The sequence below is a fragment of the Carassius auratus genome, chromosome 19 (genome assembly GCF_003368295.1).
Source record: "Carassius auratus strain Wakin chromosome 19, ASM336829v1, whole genome shotgun sequence".
NCBI lineage: Eukaryota > Metazoa > Chordata > Actinopteri > Cypriniformes > Cyprinidae > Carassius > Carassius auratus.
Window position 1 is genome coordinate 18,757,686 of NC_039261.1, and position 21,738 is coordinate 18,779,423.

At 35.9% G+C, this 21,738-nt stretch overlaps 1 protein-coding gene across 1 annotated transcript; it reads left to right on the top strand.

Annotated features, from left to right (window-relative positions):
- The first annotated feature begins 404 nt into the window (after nucleotides 1-404).
- Nucleotides 405-17,416, top strand: LOC113119703 (TGF-beta receptor type-2-like). The gene is made up of 9 exons (XM_026289319.1): nucleotides 405-630; nucleotides 1,767-1,914; nucleotides 3,890-4,092; nucleotides 5,645-5,801; nucleotides 6,808-6,995; nucleotides 10,000-10,778; nucleotides 11,747-11,888; nucleotides 15,471-15,595; nucleotides 16,823-17,416. Exons 1-9 carry the CDS (start codon nucleotides 573-575, stop codon nucleotides 16,997-16,999), a joined length of 1,977 nt encoding a protein of 658 aa, XP_026145104.1. The 5' UTR covers nucleotides 405-572; the 3' UTR covers nucleotides 17,000-17,416.
- Nucleotides 17,417-21,738: the final 4,322 nt, after the last annotated feature.

Below are 21,738 nucleotides of genomic sequence, written 5' to 3' on the forward strand. Positions count from 1 at the left end.
TGTAGACAACTCACTTTTGAGAATATAATGCGCAGTAATGCCGTCTATGTAGGAAGCTCACTAGGTTTTGAGATGATGATAGGCTTTATATGTAGACATCACTCTTGAGAAAACACCCAGAAATGTTGTTTATGTAGAAATATTCAATTTTGAGACTACAGTGAGATGCCCAGTAATGTTGTTTATGATACTCCTAGGTATGAGATGGCAAATGCTGATAGGCAACTTTATCTAGGTTTTGAGAAAATGATACAGATACAGTTTATAGGAAACTCACTTGAAATGACTTAGAATGTCGTCTATGTAGGGAGCTCAGTAATGCTGTCTATGTGGTGCTGTAAGTGTTGTCTAGTGAGTGAGCGCAGTGTGCATTGACACAGACGAGGCAGCTGTAGCGGTTCTGAGAAAGTCAAGCAGGAAAAGGAGCGCTTCCTCCTCCCTCAGAGCGCGTTCTTCACGAACATTTCCTGTCGCGTTAGTGACTCACGTCCATCTCCGCGCGTTTCCTCTCAGCCGAGGGAGGAGGATGAGGCTCGAGCCGAACTAACAGTGTACACCCGGGGTCAGACGGAATGGAGCGGCTCGGTTCCGTCGCGTTCGGATCGCTTCTTCTCGTGTGTCTGCTGTCTGGTGAGTTTCCGCTTCTGTCTCGTTACTCGCGACGCGACGCGACTCTCAAGACGCGGACTCCGCTGTGATCCGCGAGCGCGTGCGTTTCTCTGGTGCGCTGCGAGCCGCTTCGCGTCACACTCAGTGTTTATGGGGTGTAATTAGATTAATTATTAGTTCCTCTTTCAGTGACTGAAACTGTCAGACAACACGAGCCTGACACACGTTTCCTAGTGTGTGTGTGTGTGTGTGTGTGTGCGCGCGCGCTTGGAACGCTCGGAACGCTCCAATTCTGTTCCTGTTGTCTAATTGTGTTTGTTCTGTGTTTATTCACTTACTGTACTCTGATATTTGTCACGATATAAAGAGTTATTACTGTAGTGCGTCATCGTTCAAATATTTACCAAAGTTTCACTAGTGCGATGGAGCCATAATAAAATAGGCCTATTAAAAATGATATCTAACTATAAGTAAAATGTAAAAAGAAATCGTAAATTTAAATAATCTTTGAAATATATATTGCCTTTAATCTTTTTATATATATATATTAACATCATAAAGTGCATTAAACGTTACATCACACCAGGGTTTCCCAAACTGGGCTGCAGTGGGTTTATGTGTTAAATTAATTTGATCATAAACAAGTTTCTTTTAAATTGATGAAGACCTTTTAGATTTGTACGTGTTTAGATTAGATAAAAATGAATTCTTGTTAAATGAGGTTGCAGGTGTTTTGTCCTGTATCTTCATCACTAAAGTAAAACGCAGCGTCCGTCCACACAGATGTTTCTGCAGATTAGCATGAAACAACATAAACATCCGGTTGCATTTAAGAGATCCTGAAGATCCAGATATATAATTTCCCAATGCAGCATGTGTTGGCGTTTATTTTCCTGGCAGACGCAGATACTGAAGCAAGTCCAGCTGAATGTTGAGACGATTATGTCATCAGATTCTGAGATGCCTGTTGCTTTTTCATTTTTTTTTTCATGTGTTTAGAGTCTAAAAGTTAGTTTATTAAAACTTTTCAAAGAATTACAAAAAAACATCATACTAAAGCTTTAACTGCCATTAAAACAAAGATGAATTCAAAATATTAATGAAAGCTATAAGAGTGTCTCAATCTGGTTCTGATCTCTCCTCTGTTTGTGTCTCAGGTGCATCAGCTCTGCTCGACACAGCCAATCCAGACAGAGTGTGTAAGTCATGTGACCCTCAGCCGGCGAACTGCAAGGCGAATGAGTGCAACGTAAACTGCAGCGTATCAAGGCCCTGCCCGAGTCCAAATGTCTGCGCCGCCGTCTGGTATGATGCACTCGTGAACATGAGTCATGCAACTGCGATGGAGTTTGTTCCAACACGCTCAGACGTGATGCAGCATTCTTTACTTAAAGCAGTAGTTCACCTAACATTAACATTTACTGAAAGTGCACTTGCCTTTAGGCCATCTGAGATGTTGGTGAGTTTGTACCTTCATCAGATATGTAGCATTGCATCACTTGCTCAGCAGTGGATGCTCTGCAGTGAATGGGTGCCGTCAGAATGAGAGTCCAAACAGCTGATAAAAACAATAATCCATACCACTCCAGTCCACCAGTTAGTGTCTTGAGAAGTGAAGAGCTATATGATTGTTAGAAATAAAGCCATTTTGAAGAAATTTTTTACTTTAAACTGTTGCTCCTGTTTAAAGTTTCCGACAAGTTTGAGAGAGGCGGGGCATAGAGGACCTACAACAGTGTACAGTAGACTATACACAAAATAATGATCTTTAAAAAACATCATGTGACCCCTTTAAGAAATGACAAAGTCTTGAAGCAAAGAAGCCTTTTTAAAAATAAAACCAAAAAGTTTTCAACCTGAATCATTCTTAAAGGTGTAGTGCACCTACATTTTTTTGGGTGAATGATCCTTTACAGGAAGTTCTTTTCGGATACATGAAGGTTTTTTAAGGCACCAGAATATAGTTGGAAGAACCAGAGAACTTTAAAAGTTTCTCCTGTGATGTAAAATGACAAAACCATCTTTGATATAGATGTGTAATAAATCCAAACCAACCTGTACACTGCTGCATTATGGGTTTTGTAGTTTTAGTGATTATTACATGAAAATGTAAAATGCAACAGGAGCTTATTTCACTTTCCATGCAGCAGAAGATACAGGAACAACGACCCAAAATACACAAACGCGGATGTAAATCAGCTGACGTACTGTTTCTCTTACTATCTACTATCTGGACACAGTACAGCTGTTAAATGTGTAGTATATACTGTGAACTAGCTATGACGTTTGTGACTAACATGTGAAAGTAAAAGCACATTTTAAAGATGAACATTTCATAATTCACTGTGGCATCCTTTAATTATCATCAGCTTGTCAGTAAATTTAAAATTTTAATCTAATTTATTATATTATGTGTTGATTAATTAATCAATCTAATAATCACAATTAACATTCGGCTGTGAAAATTCCCCCCAAAGATTGTTTAAATGTTTTTTTTTTTTTTTTTTTTTTTTTTTGGGGGGGTAAATGAGAAAGTATTAAGTTGACATTACTAAATGATATTTACTGAATTATAGGAGTTTTAGAAATATATATATATATTTTTTAACTTTAATATACAATTTATTACACATTTATTATAGTTTTTTTCATTCATGCAATGGAAGACATCGGTAACCAAAACAGCTTTGCTACCAACAGTCTTCAAAATACTTTCTTTATGTTCCACAAAAGAAAATCATTCAGGTTTGAGTAAATTATGACATAAAAAAAAAACTTTGGGTGAACTATCCCCCCATTAAGAAAGTAAATCTGCCGGCAGGTGGTTGTAAATGTCTTTATGACTCATTCATCCGCCTGCTGATTCATTCAGGAACTCAGTAAACGGCTCTTTCAATGAATGGATCTTTGAATCATTGATTCACCCGATTCGTTCAAAACGCAGATTCATTCAGAAACTAAACACTGCTGCGTTGCTCAACTTACACTTGAGGAATACAGTAAGGGATACAATTTTCAGCCCACTTTTGACAGTCTGATGTGATTTTATCAGTAATATCACTTAAAAAAAATGTCATAACACTGGAAATGAAAGGTTGAGCTCAATGCATTTTAGGATACAGTATCACACACATTGTGTTCAGTTATAATACTGTGCATTTTGACGAATGTAGTAGAGCATCAGGATACTGTGCAGACATACAGCACTGTGCAGAATAATATGAGTATTATGCTAGTGACTGCATGAACTAGAGCTGAGCTTGCCGTTTCTGTCTCTCAGGTGGAGGAATGCTGGAGTCGTGACGGTGGAGACGAAGTGTCATGACCGGACACAGCCACTGAGAGGTGTGATGCTGGACGACTACAGCAGCTCGGACTGTGTGCTGTCGATCAGCAACACGAGCCCTAACATCCGTCTGTGCGCCTGTACGGGACCAGAGTGCAACAAAAACATTCTGCTGGAAAAACCTGATGACCGGACATGTGAGTGCAGTGGGGGAGTGTGTGTGTGTGTGTGTGTGTGTGTGTGTGTGGTTTCCTTCTATTTACCATATCATCTGCACCGAGTAGGTGTGTGTTTGCGGTTTCATACGTGCTGTGTTTGTTTGAGGTCTCCATCAGGTGTTTGTCTGGTTTTCAGTGCATAGTATATTTCACTGATCATCAGCATTGAGCTAAATCTGAAAATGGCATATTTGCATTTATATTGTGCTGAATGTAAAATTGATTCATAAAGCGCCTGCAGTAATTGTGTTGGTTTTACATAAGGCGAGTCAATCAAGATAAACATTTCTTATCTAGTTATAATAAGTGTCATATTGTCACGGTCGGGTGAAGGGATGAGGTGAGGACTCAAATGCAGGAAGATAAGAATATTTATTAATAGTAAAAACTAAACAAAACTACAACAAAAACTACCCCGAGGGGGAAGAATAGGCAGGCCAAGACATGGCACAGCACGGCAAGAGGAACATACACACATCTGTATTACACATATTTATATATATATACATACATACATTTATTAGATATTATACACACACACACAAATATATATATATAAATATATATATAAAAAATGTAAAAAATATAATGAAAAATACAATATATTATAAAATTATATATAATTAAAAAATGCATTAAATTAATGTAAATAAAATAAATGTAGAAATACAATACTCAATAAAATAAAATAAAATAATATAATATACATTTAAATTAATGTAATTAAAAAAGTGATTTTAACTGAAAATCACTTAAATATTAAAATAAAATAAAGTAAATGATACAACCTTTTCATGTATTTTTTTTTTCATGTAACGTAATTCATAAATGTTGAAATAAACATTAAAGGGGTTATCGGATGCGATATGCACTTTTACGTGTTGTTTGAACTGAAACACATCTACCCTACAATGATAAATTCCACCCAGAGTATTTTTTTTTATCTTGTTAAATAATTTCTCGTTTCTCAAATCAAGCCATTCTCAGATGCCTGTCTGTGTGATGTCACACACACAAGCTCCTCCCACAATAGTTAGATTGACAGTAGCGTTTCAGCATAAGACTAGACTGGTGTTTTACCTTAGCTCCGCCCTGAGTGACTGTCATATTGTTTATTGCTTATTGTCAGTGACACCACCATAGTGTGCCAGAACTCCCCCCACACACCAGTAAACACACGAAAGACATACTGGGATTTTTTTTTATGCCCACAGGGAGACAGGACCCTGGTTAAACGTCTCATCCGAAGAATCTTTGCAAATGGCCTTTCCTCATAGTGTACTTGTTTGCAAGTTTCACACTGATTGCAGCTAAAGTTGACTGTCTCTCAGAGAGCTGCTCGGAAGAGGGGGCGGGGTCAGCAGAGCTCATTAGCATTTAAAGCAACATGCACTAAAACAGCTTGCTGTGTGCACACAACGACCAAACAGAATCAATAAAATGCTACATGCGAGTAAATATTTTAAGCGTTGTTAAATTCCTTTGAAATTCCAATTAAGATATTATATATTTCTCTGTGTGTGTTTTGCAGTGCCTACATCAGAAGCTATAGGAGGGTTCAGACCCCATCAGCTCTGTAGGTTCTGTGACAGGGATTTTACCGTGTGTAACGCCACCGGCGTCTGCAAATCCTCCTGCAACCTCTCCTCCATCTGTGAGAATCCCAGAGAGGTCTGCGCCAGTGCCTGGTATGTGTCACTTCTCTGTGTTTTACATCTATGTTTTTGTTTACAGACTCTCAAATACAGAATCTGCGTTCGGTTTCACTGCTGTCTAGACATTATGACATCAATCTCTGCATGAACTCTCTGTATCCATTCAGTATGAATGTTGCCTACGACTGCGTTAATCAGGAAATAGCTTCGCTGGGATACAGGAAATCCTGTCTGACTTCCAGAAAATCCTGCAGGAAATAGTTCAGTTGGGTCGCAGACAAACTCTGAGAGTGAAAACAGATAGTCCGAGTGACCGTGACGTGACAGAAAGAGTTTAAAGGAGTAGCTCATCCTAAAAATAACATTTGACAGGTTTGTTTCTTCATCAGATTTGAAGAAATGTATCAGAGTCTCATCAATGGATGCTCTGCAGTGAATGGGTGCCGTCAGAATGAAAGCTGATAAAAACATCACAATAATCCAGCAGTTAATGTCCTGAGTGAAAAACTGACACAAATCCATAATAACAACGTGTTTAACTGCAAACTATTGCTTTTGGCTAGAATACAAGCCTAATACTGCAAAAAGAAAACATTTCCTAACATATATTAATTTTTAATGTCTTTGAAATAAGTCTCTTCTCCTCACCAAGGCTGCATTTATGTGATGAAAAATACTGTAAAAATAATAAAATATTATACAATTAAAAATGTGTTTTCTCAAGAAAAATTTCTGATTATTATCAATGCTGGAAACAGTTGCGCTGCACTATATTTTTATGGAAACTGTGATGCATTTCATTTTTTTAGGATTCTCAGATGAACAGAGAGTTTAAAAGAACAGAATTTATTTTAAATTTGAAATCTAATGTAACTCTATAAATGTTTTTTACTGTTGATGTAATGCGTCCTTGTTGAATTCTAATATTAATTTCTTTCAAAGCATTTTAAAGCAGTATTTGGTGGCTTTTAAAGAGGACACACTTCTGGTATTCTCTGATAAAAGCCAGTCAGCTCACTTTGTGCATGTTGTGTTTCAGGTGGAGGAATAATGGGAGTCCCATCATGGAGACGGTGTGTCACAATCCAGCGGTGCGCTTTCACGGTCAGTATCTGACAGACTACAACAACAGCGTCTGTAAGATGAAGCAGGTGAAGGGCATGGAGGATTTCTACATCTGCTCCTGCAATGCTGAAGAGTGCAACGATCGCCTCTACTTCACTGACGGTGAGTGAGATGTGAATGACAGCAGCTAGAGCGCATTTATCAAAGAAATGAATACTTTTATTCAGCAAGGATGCATTCAGTTGATCAAAAGTGACAGTGAAGACACTTATATTGTTACATTTCTATTTGAAATACTATTCTTTTTCATTTTCTATTCATCAAAGATTCCTGAAAAATAAGATGTAATAATAATAGGAGGCACCACACTAGTTTCGACATTGATAAGATTTATATTAAGAGCTTAGTAATAAGAGTTATTAGTTTCTGTTGATGTACTAATATAACAAGAACAGGAATAGAATATATATAGAAATATAAAACAATTATAAAGAAGACGAAACTTAAACTAAAATTAAAATATGAAAATAAAATATTAATAAAAAAAGATGCACAGTCAATATCACCTCCTTTCAATAACTTACTATTTTTACATAAACTATTTATTTTTTAAAGTTTGTGCTATTCTCATGTAAAGGTCCAGGAAATGTAAAAGTTTGCTGTCTTTGGAAAGAAATAATACTTTTATTGATCAAGGACACATTAAATTAATCAAAAGTTCCAGTAAATACATTTATAATGTAAGAAAAGATTTATATTTCAAATAAACTTTGTTCATCTGTGAATACTGAAAAATAAGAATGCATCACAGTTTCCATAAAAATATTGTGTAGCACAACTGTTTCCAGCATTGATGATAATCAGAAGTGTTTCTTGAGCAGTAAATCAGTATGTTAGAATGATTTCTGAAGATCATGTGACTCTGAAGACTGGAGGAATGATGCTGGAAATACAGCTGTGCATCACAGAAATATATTAAATTTCAACAGGTATTCATATAGAGAACAGCTGTTTTAAATTAGAAAAAACATTTCACAATATATCTATTTTTACTGTATTTTTTATCAAATAAATGCAGCCTTGGTGAGCAGAAGAGATGCATTTAAAAAACATTTTTTTTTTTCTTAATGATTCCAATCTTTTGAAGAGTGCAGATGTTTCAGTCAGATGTTCACTTGGGCAGTTCTCGATCAGAATAAGAATATTAAGACCCAGTTTTGACTCTTTCACACTGTGTTGTGTCAGTTTAAAAGCGTTCTTGGGGTGAACTGTGCGAGCCGTTGTTTTATAATGTCTCCGTGGAGCTGCTGAAGCGTTCAGACGTGTGGTTTCCTGTCTGTGTCTGAAGATCATCACATGCTCAAATCTTGTTTTTATAGCCGTGTGTTATTTCTGTGTGTCTGCGTGTGCACGTGTGTGTTTTGTGTTTGGTTGCACATTACTGTTTACTGTAACGTGTATCTTTAGGGAGTTTTGTGCAAGGAAAGGACCACTAACGTTTATTTCTTCTTCTGACTAGAGTCTAGTTTTAGATGAATTAAACAGGAAGCTGCGTCATGTGATTCTGAGAGGAAACTTTTGGTGCAGAAAATATCTCTCTCCAAATGTGAAAACTGCAAAAGTGATGTTCAGCCTCTGGTTTTTGTCATTTTCCAGTGTTTAAATGTTTCTAAATCACATTTAAATAAGATGCCATTTTTCTTTATTCGTTGTTTTTTTGTTAAAAAGTTTTCTGAGGAATTGTGATGTGTCAGAAGAAAAAAGACTGAGAAACAAATCTCTTTTTGCATTTTCAAACACATGAATTCATAGACTATATGTAAAATGGTATAATATTGAGAACTAAGCAGAATGGTAATTTTGTTTGTGAATTTTGCAACTCAAACTAAATCCTGACGCTGTTTCAACGGTTCAATGCCAAGAATTGTATTAGTTCAGTGATTAGTTATTACTTTCTCAGAAGTGCTCATAAAGCTTTTATTTATTTATTTTTTATTTTTATTTTGAGTGCTTTTACTCCCGGAAGTTGTGTCAAGTCAGACAATCAGATTAGAAATTAATTTTCAGCAGATCTATACAGTATTGTTTACAATATAAATTGTATGACATTTAAGATGGACAGTACATCCCCCAAAAAAACAACCCTCTAACATTTATTTTATTTATTTGTTACATTTTCATAATTGTATGCACTTTTGTCATTTTCATTGCTTTTTTTATATATATTATAAATTATCATATATATATATATATATATATATATATATATATATATATATATATATATATATATATTATAATTTAGGTTGAAATATTATTTATTTTTTATCATTTATTTATTTATTGTTTTAATTCCTTATTTATTTTAAGTTGGTAAGTTGGGTTCTTTTGGCTTAATTAATAGTTCACCCAAAAATGAAAATTCTGTCATTAATTACTCACCCTCATGTCGTTTCAAGCCCCTAAGATCTTTGTTCATCTTCAAAACACAAATTAAGATATTTTTGATGAAATCCGAGAGCTCTCTGGCCCTCCAAAGACAGCAAGGGTCCTACCATGATCAGGGCCCAGAAACATAGTAAGGACATACAGTAGTAAGGAGATTAATTGTTGAATAAAGTCATTATTTTGTTTTCTTCGTGCACAAAACTTATTCTCGTAGCTTCGAAAAATTACGTTTAAATCCCTGGGGACTTTTGATCAAAAAGTTTAATCTGGATCAATATGATCTGGATTTGGAAATCCATGCTATGCAATTCAGGATGAGCTGATCCATTTTACCTTTGTGCTGGTTTTTCAAAGCCAAATTGGATTGTATCACCCTTATTCAGATACACACTTCCTCAGATTTCCAAATCTGGATTAGTAGTGCTCTACAGAGTTATATGTTGAAGGAGGAAATAACGCATTCTATTTTTGCATTGCATTTACATAAATAACTACTTTTGACTGGTCCATCTTTGGTGATTGTGCCAATGTAGTTTACAATCAGTGAGTAAACAACTTTAAATTGAATATATTTTACTTTGATATTGACATCTGATCAGGGGACATCTGTTCCTGAAATGTAAAATTAAATTATTTGATATTTCAGGTAACAGAAATGCTTGTAATAGTTCTGTTCTGAGTAAAGCGGTAGTAATGTTCCTCTGGTGTTCCTGTGCAGTGCCACTTGATCCAAGAGACCTTGAGAAGACTCTCCCGCCTCTGCTGTTGGTCACTGTGGTTCCTGTGCTGATCGCTGTCGTCGTTCTCCTCTCCGCCGTCTACTATTATCGCGTGTTCCACCAGCAGAACCTCAAAGCACCCAAAACCAAAGGCATTGACAGCGAGACCTGCGCCATCATCATGAGCGACGACGACCGATCCGACAGCAACTCGGCCAACGCCAACAGCCTAAACCACAACACCGAGCTGCTCCCCATCCAGCTGGACGCTATAGTGGGGAAAGGCCGCTTCGCTGAAGTCTACAGAGCCAAACTCAAGCAGGGAGCGACAGATGAATCCTTCCAGATGGTAGCGGTCAAAATATTTCCCTACGAAGAGTATGCATCGTGGAAAACAGAGTGGGAGATTTTCTCCGACGCCGAACTTCGGCATGAAAACGTGCTTCAGTTTTTGACCGCCGAGGACCGGAAGATGGAGCGACGCTATTGGCTGATAACGGCCTATCACGAGCGAGGGAACCTGCAGGAGTTCCTGACGCAGCACGTGATTGGCTGGGACGAGCTGTGCCGATTGGGTATGTCTCTGGCGAGGGGCGTGGCTCATCTCCATGCTGACCGAACGCCGTGCGGACGCCCCAAAGTGGCCATCGTGCACCGCGACCTGAAGAGTGTGAATGTGCTGGTGAAGTCGGACCTCAGCTGCTGTCTGTGTGACTTCGGTCTCAGTCTGAGACTCCATAACTCCATGACTCCTGAAGAACTGGCCAACAGCGGACAGGTGAGAGTGTGACATCACTGCTGACCGAAGCCCTGGCTCATTTTCAGTCATAAATGTATATTATTATTTATTATCTGTATTATATTAAAAATTAATTATTTAAATTATACGCTAATACTTTAGATAGTATGTGTTATATATCTAAAGTATTAGCGTATAATTTAAATAATTAATTAATATATTAAAAATTAAATTTATGCATTTAGCAGACGCTATTATCCAAAGCGACTTACAGTGCATTCAGGCTATCAATTTTTATATATTTATATATATATATATATATATAAATTCTATATTTAAAATAATCTATTTTTAATGAATACATAGTAGTATTTAAATATAATAATTAATTATGAATAAAGCATATATTAATTAATACATATATTCCTATAATAAATTCATTATATTAGATATATGAGATTATGTAAAGGTTATTTTTAGAAATAGTTTTAAGCCATGTATTTTAAGAGAAAAAATTATTCTTATAAATAAATGCATTTTATTTATTTATTTTATTTTTACTATTTCATAACATTTTCTTTCAAAATGCATATGTTTTAAAAATCACGTATCTATCTATCCATTTGTCTGTTGTTAATTTGGTATACAGTTATTTGACAGAGATATTGAAGGTTCAGTGAGTTCAGTGTATGTGTAAAAATAAATAAAAAACATTACGACACAGACCAATGCTGAACTGAAAGTGTAAAACAAACACTTTTCTAGAAAAATGAAAATGAAAGCATTATTTACGCAGAATTTGTTTCTTGTTTGTTTTACATTTCTGTATCACTTCTGATACAACACAGTGATATTAGCAACAAAACAAGCATTTTAAAATAAAGGTCTGTAGTATGTTTTATATTAAAATGTAATTGCATTACACACCAAACAGAGTTAAATCTGTCCGATAACGTGATCTTAAGTTCATTATATGAGTTGACAGAAGCTCTGCTGGTCTTTCTCAGGTGGGGACGGCCAGATATATGGCTCCTGAGGTGCTGGAGTCCAGGATGGACCTGGAGAACATCGAGTCCTTCAAACAGGCCGACGTTTACTCCATGGCCCTGGTTCTGTGGGAAATCACGTCCAGATGCAGCGCTATCGGAGGTAAGACACGCCCATCAGTGATTACACTCACCATAACACACAAACACACTCACACACACACAGACCCACGCGCGCACTGACAGATACACTCTCACACTCACAGACACACAGACACACACACACTCACACACACACAGACATAAACAAACACACACTCACTCTCACTAAAACTCAAACACACACACACACACACACACACACATACATACAAACACACACTCACTCACTCATACACACTCATCACTCACTCACTCACTCACACACACACACACACACACAGACCCACACGCGAACTGACAGATACACTCTCACACTCACACAAACACACACACACTCACACACACACACACACACACACTCTCACTAAAAATCACACACACACAGACACACACACACACACACACAGACATAAACACACACTCACTCTCACTAAAACTCAAACACACACACACACACACACTCACTCTAACTCACACACTCACATTCACGCACACGCGCACAAACACACACTCACACAAACACAGACATAAACAAACACACACTCACTCTCACTAAAACTCAAACACACACACACACACACACATACATACAAACACACACTCACTCACTCATACACACTCATCACTCACTCACTCACTCACACACACACACACACACACAGACCCACACGCGAACTGACAGATACACTCTCACACTCACACAAACACACACACACACACACACACACACACACTCACACACACACACACACTCTCACTAAAAATCACACACACACACACACACACACACAGACATAAACACACACTCACTCTCACTAAAACTCAAACACACACACACACACACACACACACACTCACTCTAACTCACACACTCACATTCACGCACACGCGCACAAACACACACTCACTCTCACACTCTCTCTCTCTCACACACACACACATTCACACACCATCTCCAAACAGAATTTGTTGTAGAAATGATGTATAAATCTTGAAAAAGGCCCAGTTGAATTTAAATATAAATATCTAAAAGATATATAATTACAAATTATAGATAAAAGATAAATGCCCCAAAATATGTAGTTAAAAAACTTAATTATATATATATATTAAATATAAAATACAAATATTATATGATATCATATAATATCATATCATATCATATTATATTATAGAGCATTTAATATTATATATCATTAAAAAGATTAGATGTTCAGATATAGATGGATGGATGGACGGATGGATAGATAGTAGATGAGTGTTATAAATGATAATTACACCAAAATTATAAATATATGTCATTATAAACATACACTATAAAATGTAGATATCGACTATTATATTTAATAACATTTATTTTATATAATAGTTGGTACCTATTTATATTAACTGTCCCTAATACTTGTGTACTTAGTAACTAGATGTGTACAGAGTATGTGACCACAGTGTAAGTACACATGGGTTAATAGTTTCTACAGCTGTAATATTCTGTAACTACACACATGTAATAATCCTCAGGATGCTTGTGTAACAAGATGGTTTTTTTGTTTCACTTTACTATGTACTCATGTAACAGGAATTATATAACTTACTTTCATAATTTTGTACCAGCAATATATATTATAGTAATTAGAACCATTTGGGTTTTAGAGGTTTAGAGGTAGAAATGGGATCCTGGGGTGGAGGAAAGGAGGTTTAGGGGTCAAAATGGGATCCTAGGCTAGAGATGGGTAGGTTTAGGCTTGGAAACGGGATCTACAGGGGGTTGAAAATGGGGAGGTTTATGGGTGGAAATGGGATCCTGGGGTGGAGGAAAGGAGGTTTAGGGGTCAAAATGGGATGCTGGAGATGGGTAGGTTTAGGGGTGGAAATGGGATCCAGTGGGGGGAGAAGGGGAGGTTTAGGGGTGGAAATGGGATGGGGTGGAGATGGGTAGGTTTACCGGTGGAAATGGGATCCAGGAGTGGAGAAGTGAGTTTTATGGGTGAAAATGCGGTACCCTGGGGTGGAAAAGGGAGGTTTAGGGGTGAAAATGGGATCCTGGGGTGGAGGAAAGGAGATTTAGTGGTCAAAATGGGATCCTAGGCTAGAGATGGGTAGGTTTAGGGTTGGAAATGGGATCCAGGGGTGGGGATGGGACCCTGGGGTGGAGGAAAGGAGGTTTAGGGGTCAAAATGGGATGCTGGAGATGGGTAGGTTTAGGGGTGGAAATGGGATCCAGTGGGGGGGGAAGGGGAGGTTTAGGGGTGGAAATGGGACCCTGGGGTGGAGGAAAGGAGGTTTAGGGGTCAAAATGGGATGCTGGAGATTGGTAGGTTTAGGGGTGGAAATGGGATCCAGTGGGGGGAAGAAGGGGAGGTTTAGGGGTGGAAATGGGATGGGGTGGAGATGGGTAGGTTTACCGGTGGAAATGGGATCCAGGGGTGGAGAAGTGAGTTTTAGGGGTGAAAATGGGATCCCGGGGTGGAGAAAAGAAGGTTTAGGGATATGTAAAGTGGGAGGAGTTGGATTTCAAGTTGGAGTTGGTGCACCACTGTAATACCAGTATAATTACACGGTTACTCCTCAGGAACTGTCAACTTAATATTCTGGACACCAACCACAATTTCTATGTAAAGCCTAACTTACTGACCGCTGCTGTGTAACATCAGAGTAATTACGTGATAAATCTAATATAAAGTGTTACACTTTACACATCTGTACTTTCATTACGAAAAGTGTTGTTACCAATGTCCTGTTACACATTAGTACTTACACATACCATTCAGTGTGGTGTTACATGTGTGTAGTTACACAAACATCACAGCTGTAGATACTATGTACCAATCTGTGCTTACACTGTGGTTACATACTCCGTACACATCTAGTTACTCTGTAATTACACAAGTATTAGGGACACAATATAAAGTGGGCCCAAATATTTAAAAGACGTATTGTTGAAAATAAAGAGAAATACCCAAAAAGATGGTTTTCTTAAACATATTAATTATATATAAAATATAAAAACATATTAAAATCATGTGTGTGTGTGTAATTATATTATATATGTTACAGTTATTATTTAAAAAAGATTTTATAATATTTATATATATTTGATTGATCATTAGCAAAAATGTAATACTTCCTGTTTTTGACTCATGAATTTCCTGAGTACTTCAGAACAGAGCTTGAACGATGCTTTTCTGTAAATCTACTGAAAAGCAAAATTCAATTTCTGTTCTGAAGTTCCCAAGAAATGTATGTGACAAAAACAGGAAGCGTCGCTGTGATGAACTCAGCCGTGACACGCGTCATGACACACAGCCCACTTCCTGTCTCTGCTGTATGCACTTCCTCCACGGCTTTGTTGTTGTTGTTGTTGTTGTTGTTTAAGGGTCTTTATTTCAGATTCAAGAGTATTTGCGGCAGGAAGCAGACAGATTTGTGTAGTTTGTTGTGAATGGCTGGTTAAAACCATGATGACGCACTTCCCACAATGCCATTCTTCAGTTCCCCTCTAGGTCCCTAGGTCCCAAGAGCTCATGCTAGTGTGTGTGTGTGTGTGTGTGTGTGTGTGTGTGTGTGTGTGTGTGTGTGTGTGCAGATGTGCGGGAGTACGAGCCTCCGTTCGGGAAGCTGAAGGATCATCTGTGTGTGGAGAGCATGAAGGATGATGTGATCAGAGACCAACTGAGACCCGAGATACCGGCCAGCTGGACTAACCACACGGTAACTAGCTAAACTAGTCTCACAGAGCCTGACGCTTCACTAAACCAGCACCGCTTGACCTTACTGACGTAAAACTGCATTATCGAAGACTATAATCACAGACATGAGACACTTCTAGTGCTTGTGTAATGCTAAGGAGCTGTGAAGCTGCTCATATTTCCACTTTTTTATTTACAGCATATTATAGGCTTATTAAGGTGAACTAAAACTAAAATCATAAATAAACCAAAATGTTAACTGAATCTAATTCGAATTCAATCTAAAAAGCCTACATTTGTTATTTCATCTAATTTCCAAGTTTTTATTTTAAACTTAAAATAATTAAAACCATGAACATATTTAAAAAGATAAAACTCAATAAAATCGATATTAAAGCAATTTTTAATAAAAAAACTTTAACATTTAACTATAATATATATACTCACTATAGTACTGTGCTAGTAGATTTTTAATTCTATAAATCTAAATTGTATTATTTATTTTAATCTATTTTACTTATTTTATACACATTTATGTTATTGATTTAGTTTTTATAAAATTATTTATTATTTTATAATTCATATATTTTCATCAAATGTTTTATTTATTTTAATATTTTTATACTCTGTTGTATCCTTTACTTGTAGATGTATTTATTTAATAATCTATTTAAATATTTTAACCTAATTAGTACTATGTTTACCAATTTTTTATGTAAATCTATTTTATTTATCATAACCATTCATTTATTTAATTTTTTATTATTTGTTCTTGTCTTTTGTTTCTATTATGTTTTAACTATATATTTATTTTTATATAATAATTTTTTAGATGTTTATTATTTAATAATATATTTTTTTAATCATGTATTTATATATTTCATTTAATTTTATTTTTAGTATTTATAGTTTTTTTTTTATTTGTTTTAACTCGTTTTTATTAATTGTTGTTGTCTTTTTTACATTATATGTTTTAATTATATATTTTATTACATTTAATTTAATAATAAAATTTAATCTTTATTTAATAATAAAAAAAATATTTGAATCATGTATTTATGCATTTCATTTAATCTTATTTTTTGTATTTATAGTATTTATTTAAATCTATTTAACTCGTTTTTATTATTTGTTGTTGTCTTTTGTTTTTATTATGCGTTTTAATTATATATTTAATATAATATAATAATATATTTTTTAAATCTTATTTTCATTATTTATTATGATTTTTACTCTGTCCCTCTCTCAGGGCGTTCATCTGCTGAGCTCCACTATAGAGGAGTGCTGGGATCACGAGCCCGAGGCGCGTGTGACAGCGCAGTGTGTCGTGGAGAGATTCGGTGAAATCAGCAGCGCTGTGATCTCGCCCCTCGACACCGACACCAAGAGCGCACAGGATTCTGGGAACGATGAGGAGGAGATCTGAGCCACAGACACCCGTCTGTCCAATCAGCTGATAAACAGCCTTTTAGACAAAGTGACATTTGCACTTTTCAGGAACAACTAAACACACCAAATCCACACATGTGTACAGCACAGGTGATGCTTACTCAGCTATGAACTCATTCTCCATATCCAGAGCGCGTGTATGACGCCAGTCGCTCGTTAGCAATCATTATAAGCTTCAGGGAAAATCTGCTTCGCTGACGTGAAACAGGCAAACACAGAGAGGAACATGACTCCTGACGCAAAGGATTCTGGGACATGTGAACTCATACCAAGAAAATCCAAGAGACCCTATGTGAATTTACAGTATTATAAAGCCGTAAGTTGATTATGAGCGATAAATCTGATCGAATCCAGCTGATTTAAGTTTTTAATAAAGTGCTGTCAAACGATTTATCGCTTTCAAAATAAAAGTTTTTGTTTGCATACTATATGAGTGTGTACTGTGTATATTAATGATGTATTTATAAATACAAAAACATGCATGTGTGTATATATAATAATTTGTTTTATGTATTATATTTTTTATATAAAATATAAGAATATAAATGTATATGCATGTAAATATTTTACAATATATACATGCATGCGTTTGTACTTATAATATACATGATAAAGATACACAGTACACACTTATTATGTAAACTAAAAATTTTGGATGCGATTTAATCGTTTAACAGCACTAAAACTAACCAAAGAGAACTGTGAGCCAAAGACGATCTGGATTATAGAGATGAAATATGAATTCTGCTGATTTTGAGACTCTCAGCTGAAGCTGTTTGTTTATTAATGTGAAAATAAGACTTTTACCCACGTGCCTTACAGAGCCGAGGTTCTGTTGACGATCAGAAAACGAGGATCTGAAATAACAACTTCAGCATCTGATCTCAACAGTTATAAAAGCCAAGAAAAGAGCACTTTTTGCATATATGCATATATAATCATTGTGTATATTTGTTACATTTTTTTATAAAACATCATAATATCATTGTTTGTGAATGTTGTTTATGGACTGCTTACACACCGCAGCTGAATATAGTGCTTTAACTCAAATTAGTTGCACACATTATTTCATGCCAAGTCAATGTGCACATTCGTAGCAGGCCAAATCGATCAAAAATATGCTCTTCTGTTATTCTGATTTCTGTTATCAAACGCTTTTATGCAAGGAAAGATTACTCTATATAATAAAATCTGTAAAGAAACCAGGGATTTTGTGAGGATGATTTGAGGCTCAGACTCTGCCTCCTGCTGGAGAGATTCAGCATCACACAAATACAAAATAATAAGAGTTTGTGTTTGTTAGCTGCTCTCACAATAACATCAGTTTTCGCTTAGATTACCATCGTTTCAAACATGCAATAATTCACATATTCTATGATGGTTTTTCATATTTTAAGATTGAAAGTCAGGTTTCGGATACAAGTAAATCAAGTTTTTTTTTTCTTTCTGAAATATTAAAATAAATAAAAACACCATACAGATGTGAATTAATTATTGCATGTTTGAAATGATAGTAATCTAAACTAAGAGTGAAACAAACATAATTGTAATAATTATTGCGTAAATATCAACATGCTATTTCAAACATTGTTGGCCTGGATATTTTTGTTTGTTTGTTTGTTTATCAGGAGAGTTGTGAAGAAAACAAAGAAAAATTAAAGATAAGTGACACTTGTGAACAGAACATTTTGTGTAATTTCAAATAATTTCTAATTAAAAAAAAAATGCAAAATGAGTAAACATTAGCCTACTTATGCATACAGTATATTCAAGAAATTTTATAAAATGGCACCTGAATTAGCATTAGTGAGAAAGTGTAGTCTATGCCTTTTAAAAGGCAATTTACAGTGATAGCTATATTTAGTTTTTCAGCATTCTTTGATGAAGAGAAAGTTGAACATAGTAATCTTTTTTAACATTATACATTTTTGCTGTAGCTTTTGATCAATTTATTGCATCATTGATAAATTAAAGTATTAATAAATATGAGCTTTGAAGTTCTGTTCTCAATCAAATGATTGATACACGCCCCGAATCCAGGTCTGAATCAAATGATTCACAGCTGTGTGATCCGATTCGGAGTGATTTCATCGTAAATGACTCGCATTCAGTTGAATCTGTCTGTTCGTTTGCTTTTCGTGCTTTGTCATGTGCCTTGACGCTAGCTTAGCTTGCTAGTTTTATAACGTTAATTGAAATAATCTAAAATTTTATGTTTACAAAAATGCAGCAACCAAAAAAGATTGTAGATTGCAGAGTAGCTGTTTCACAGGAATGCAGTGGCCAATCAGAGGCGTTCAGATGAGTCATCGCAAAAACTGCTGAGTTTTGTTCAATTCAATTCAATTCAGTTTATTTGCCAGACTCATGTCCAAAAGCCACACAAGACAGGACAGGTAAAAACAAACAAAACAGACAAACAACAATCAGTAAGAAAAAAAAAAAAAAAAAAAGCAAATACAATAATTAAAATACATACAGACATTTCAGCCAATGCACTCTCAGTCTGGATGTGTACCTGTAGCAACTCACTAAGGGATTTGAGAGTGCCACCATGATACTGTTAGTAGACTCATCCAGACGTTGCATAAATTTAAACATCAAATGTCTTAAAAGTGCTTTCAGTGTGGTTACTCCTACAGATACAAACATCTGACTAGCACTCCCTCCTCTGGGAACCTTGAGTAAAATTCTCATTGCATCATTGTAGGCAACTTGTAACTTCTGCATGGTCGATTTTTTGTAGGAAGACCACAGATGGGCTGTATAGAGTGGTGTACAGTAAGCTTTGAACAGAGCCACTTTAACTCGAGTAGAACAGTAACTAAACTTACGTGCTATGGTGTTTGCCTGTGCATATAACTTATAACACTGTCTGTATATGTCATCATCATCATTCATATCATCTGCAATACAATGACCAAGGTATTTAATCTTTTTGCAGACCTCAAGACAATTATTGGCTAGCATGAACACAGGAAAATTAAGCAATTTATCCTGTTTCGTTCTGCATATTAAAACAGCACTTTTGCTGGAATTGTATTTTATATCAAACTCCACCCCATAATCAGAGCATATATTAAGAAGCTCCTGCTGCCCAGCACTACTCGGACTAAAAGTAACAAGGTCATCTGCATACATAAGATGATTCACCAGCATGCTACCAATCATACAGCCAGTGTTGCAACCATTAAGTCTCCTTGACAGTTCATCCATATATAAATTAAATAAGACAGGGGACAAAATTCCTCCCTGCCTAACACCATTGGACACTCTAAAGGGGGTGGATATGCTACCCCCCCCCCCCCATTTGATATGCATCTGCTGGTGGGCATACCAATAGGCAAGAACCCTCACAATATACCCAGGGACTCCCCTTTGCTTTAGCTTAATAAAAAGCTGTTTATGATTCACGCGATCAAATGCTTTGGAGGCATCAATAAAACACATGAGAATAGTGGAATTTTTAGACTTATACAAATTCACTATTTCCTTAAGAGCATAAATACACAAGTTAGCGCGTTCGCGGTTTTTATAATCAAAAAACAACAACAAAGTGCATTTCAGTATTCATTTGAAATTAGATACATTTCAAGACAGCTTCATTAATTATAGCGGGAGTTGTTTTGAGAGCGCTCAAACTCGCGCTAGAGAGTGAAAATGTTATTTGATTTTTTTCTTTGCTGGCTTTTTTTAATAACCGTGGAAATGAAAGGTCTATAATAAGTAAATTACAATGTTTGCAAATATATTTGCTGATGTGTAATTATTTTCAAGGAAAAGAACTACACTTTTTAAAGAGTAATTAATTGTTGATATGAATGAAAATTATATTTACATTAGTCAGAAACAAAGTAAATAAGTATGACACACATTGCATTACGCTGAATTGAGTGTGTGTGTGTGTGTGTGTGTGTGTGTGTGCGCGCGCACATGTACCACCCCAAGATTTACTGTGTCCTCCTCTTGCACCCCTTTTAAAATTGAATGCGCCACTGAATGCTGACTAGTGAAACACTCCATTAATATAACGAGCTGCAGCTCAAAATATGTTAGATGGAAATATTGTTCATGTATCATTATGAGTTTGTAGCTTAATTCATTATATTTGAAATAGTTTGAGCTGCAGTTCAGTTGGTGACGGTTCAACAGGAAACAGTTGAAACCATGCAGTCATCGCATATCACTGAAGTAAATGATAAATTAGCATATAAATATTTTGATGTATCTGATTGCGTCTTCATAAACTCTGGTGAGAATATGCTAGTCTAACAATGTACGCTGAAACGTCAGTTAGGGGAAGATTGCGGTTTTCAAATAAAACAAAACAAACATAAACACATCTATTCACTTCAGGAGGCCTCCCGAAGTCACGTGGAACACTTTTTATTATGGATGGATGCACTTTATTGGACTTCTAGTGGACTATTGAATTTCATCAGCCATTTACTGCCATTATAAAGCTTTCTTTTTTTTTATGTAACTCCAATTGTATTTGTCTGAAAGAAGAAAATCATATAGACCTTGGATGGCTTGAGGGTGAGTAAATCATGTGGTAATTTTAATTTTTTGGTGAATTATTCCTGTAAACTTTATCCGTATGATGGGGAAAACCACTTTGATGAAGCAAAGCTAATATGTAATGTTTGTGTTTGTTAATGAGCCAGGAATCAAGCACGTGACAAAATAATGAACTGCTCTCAAGCCCTAAGACTC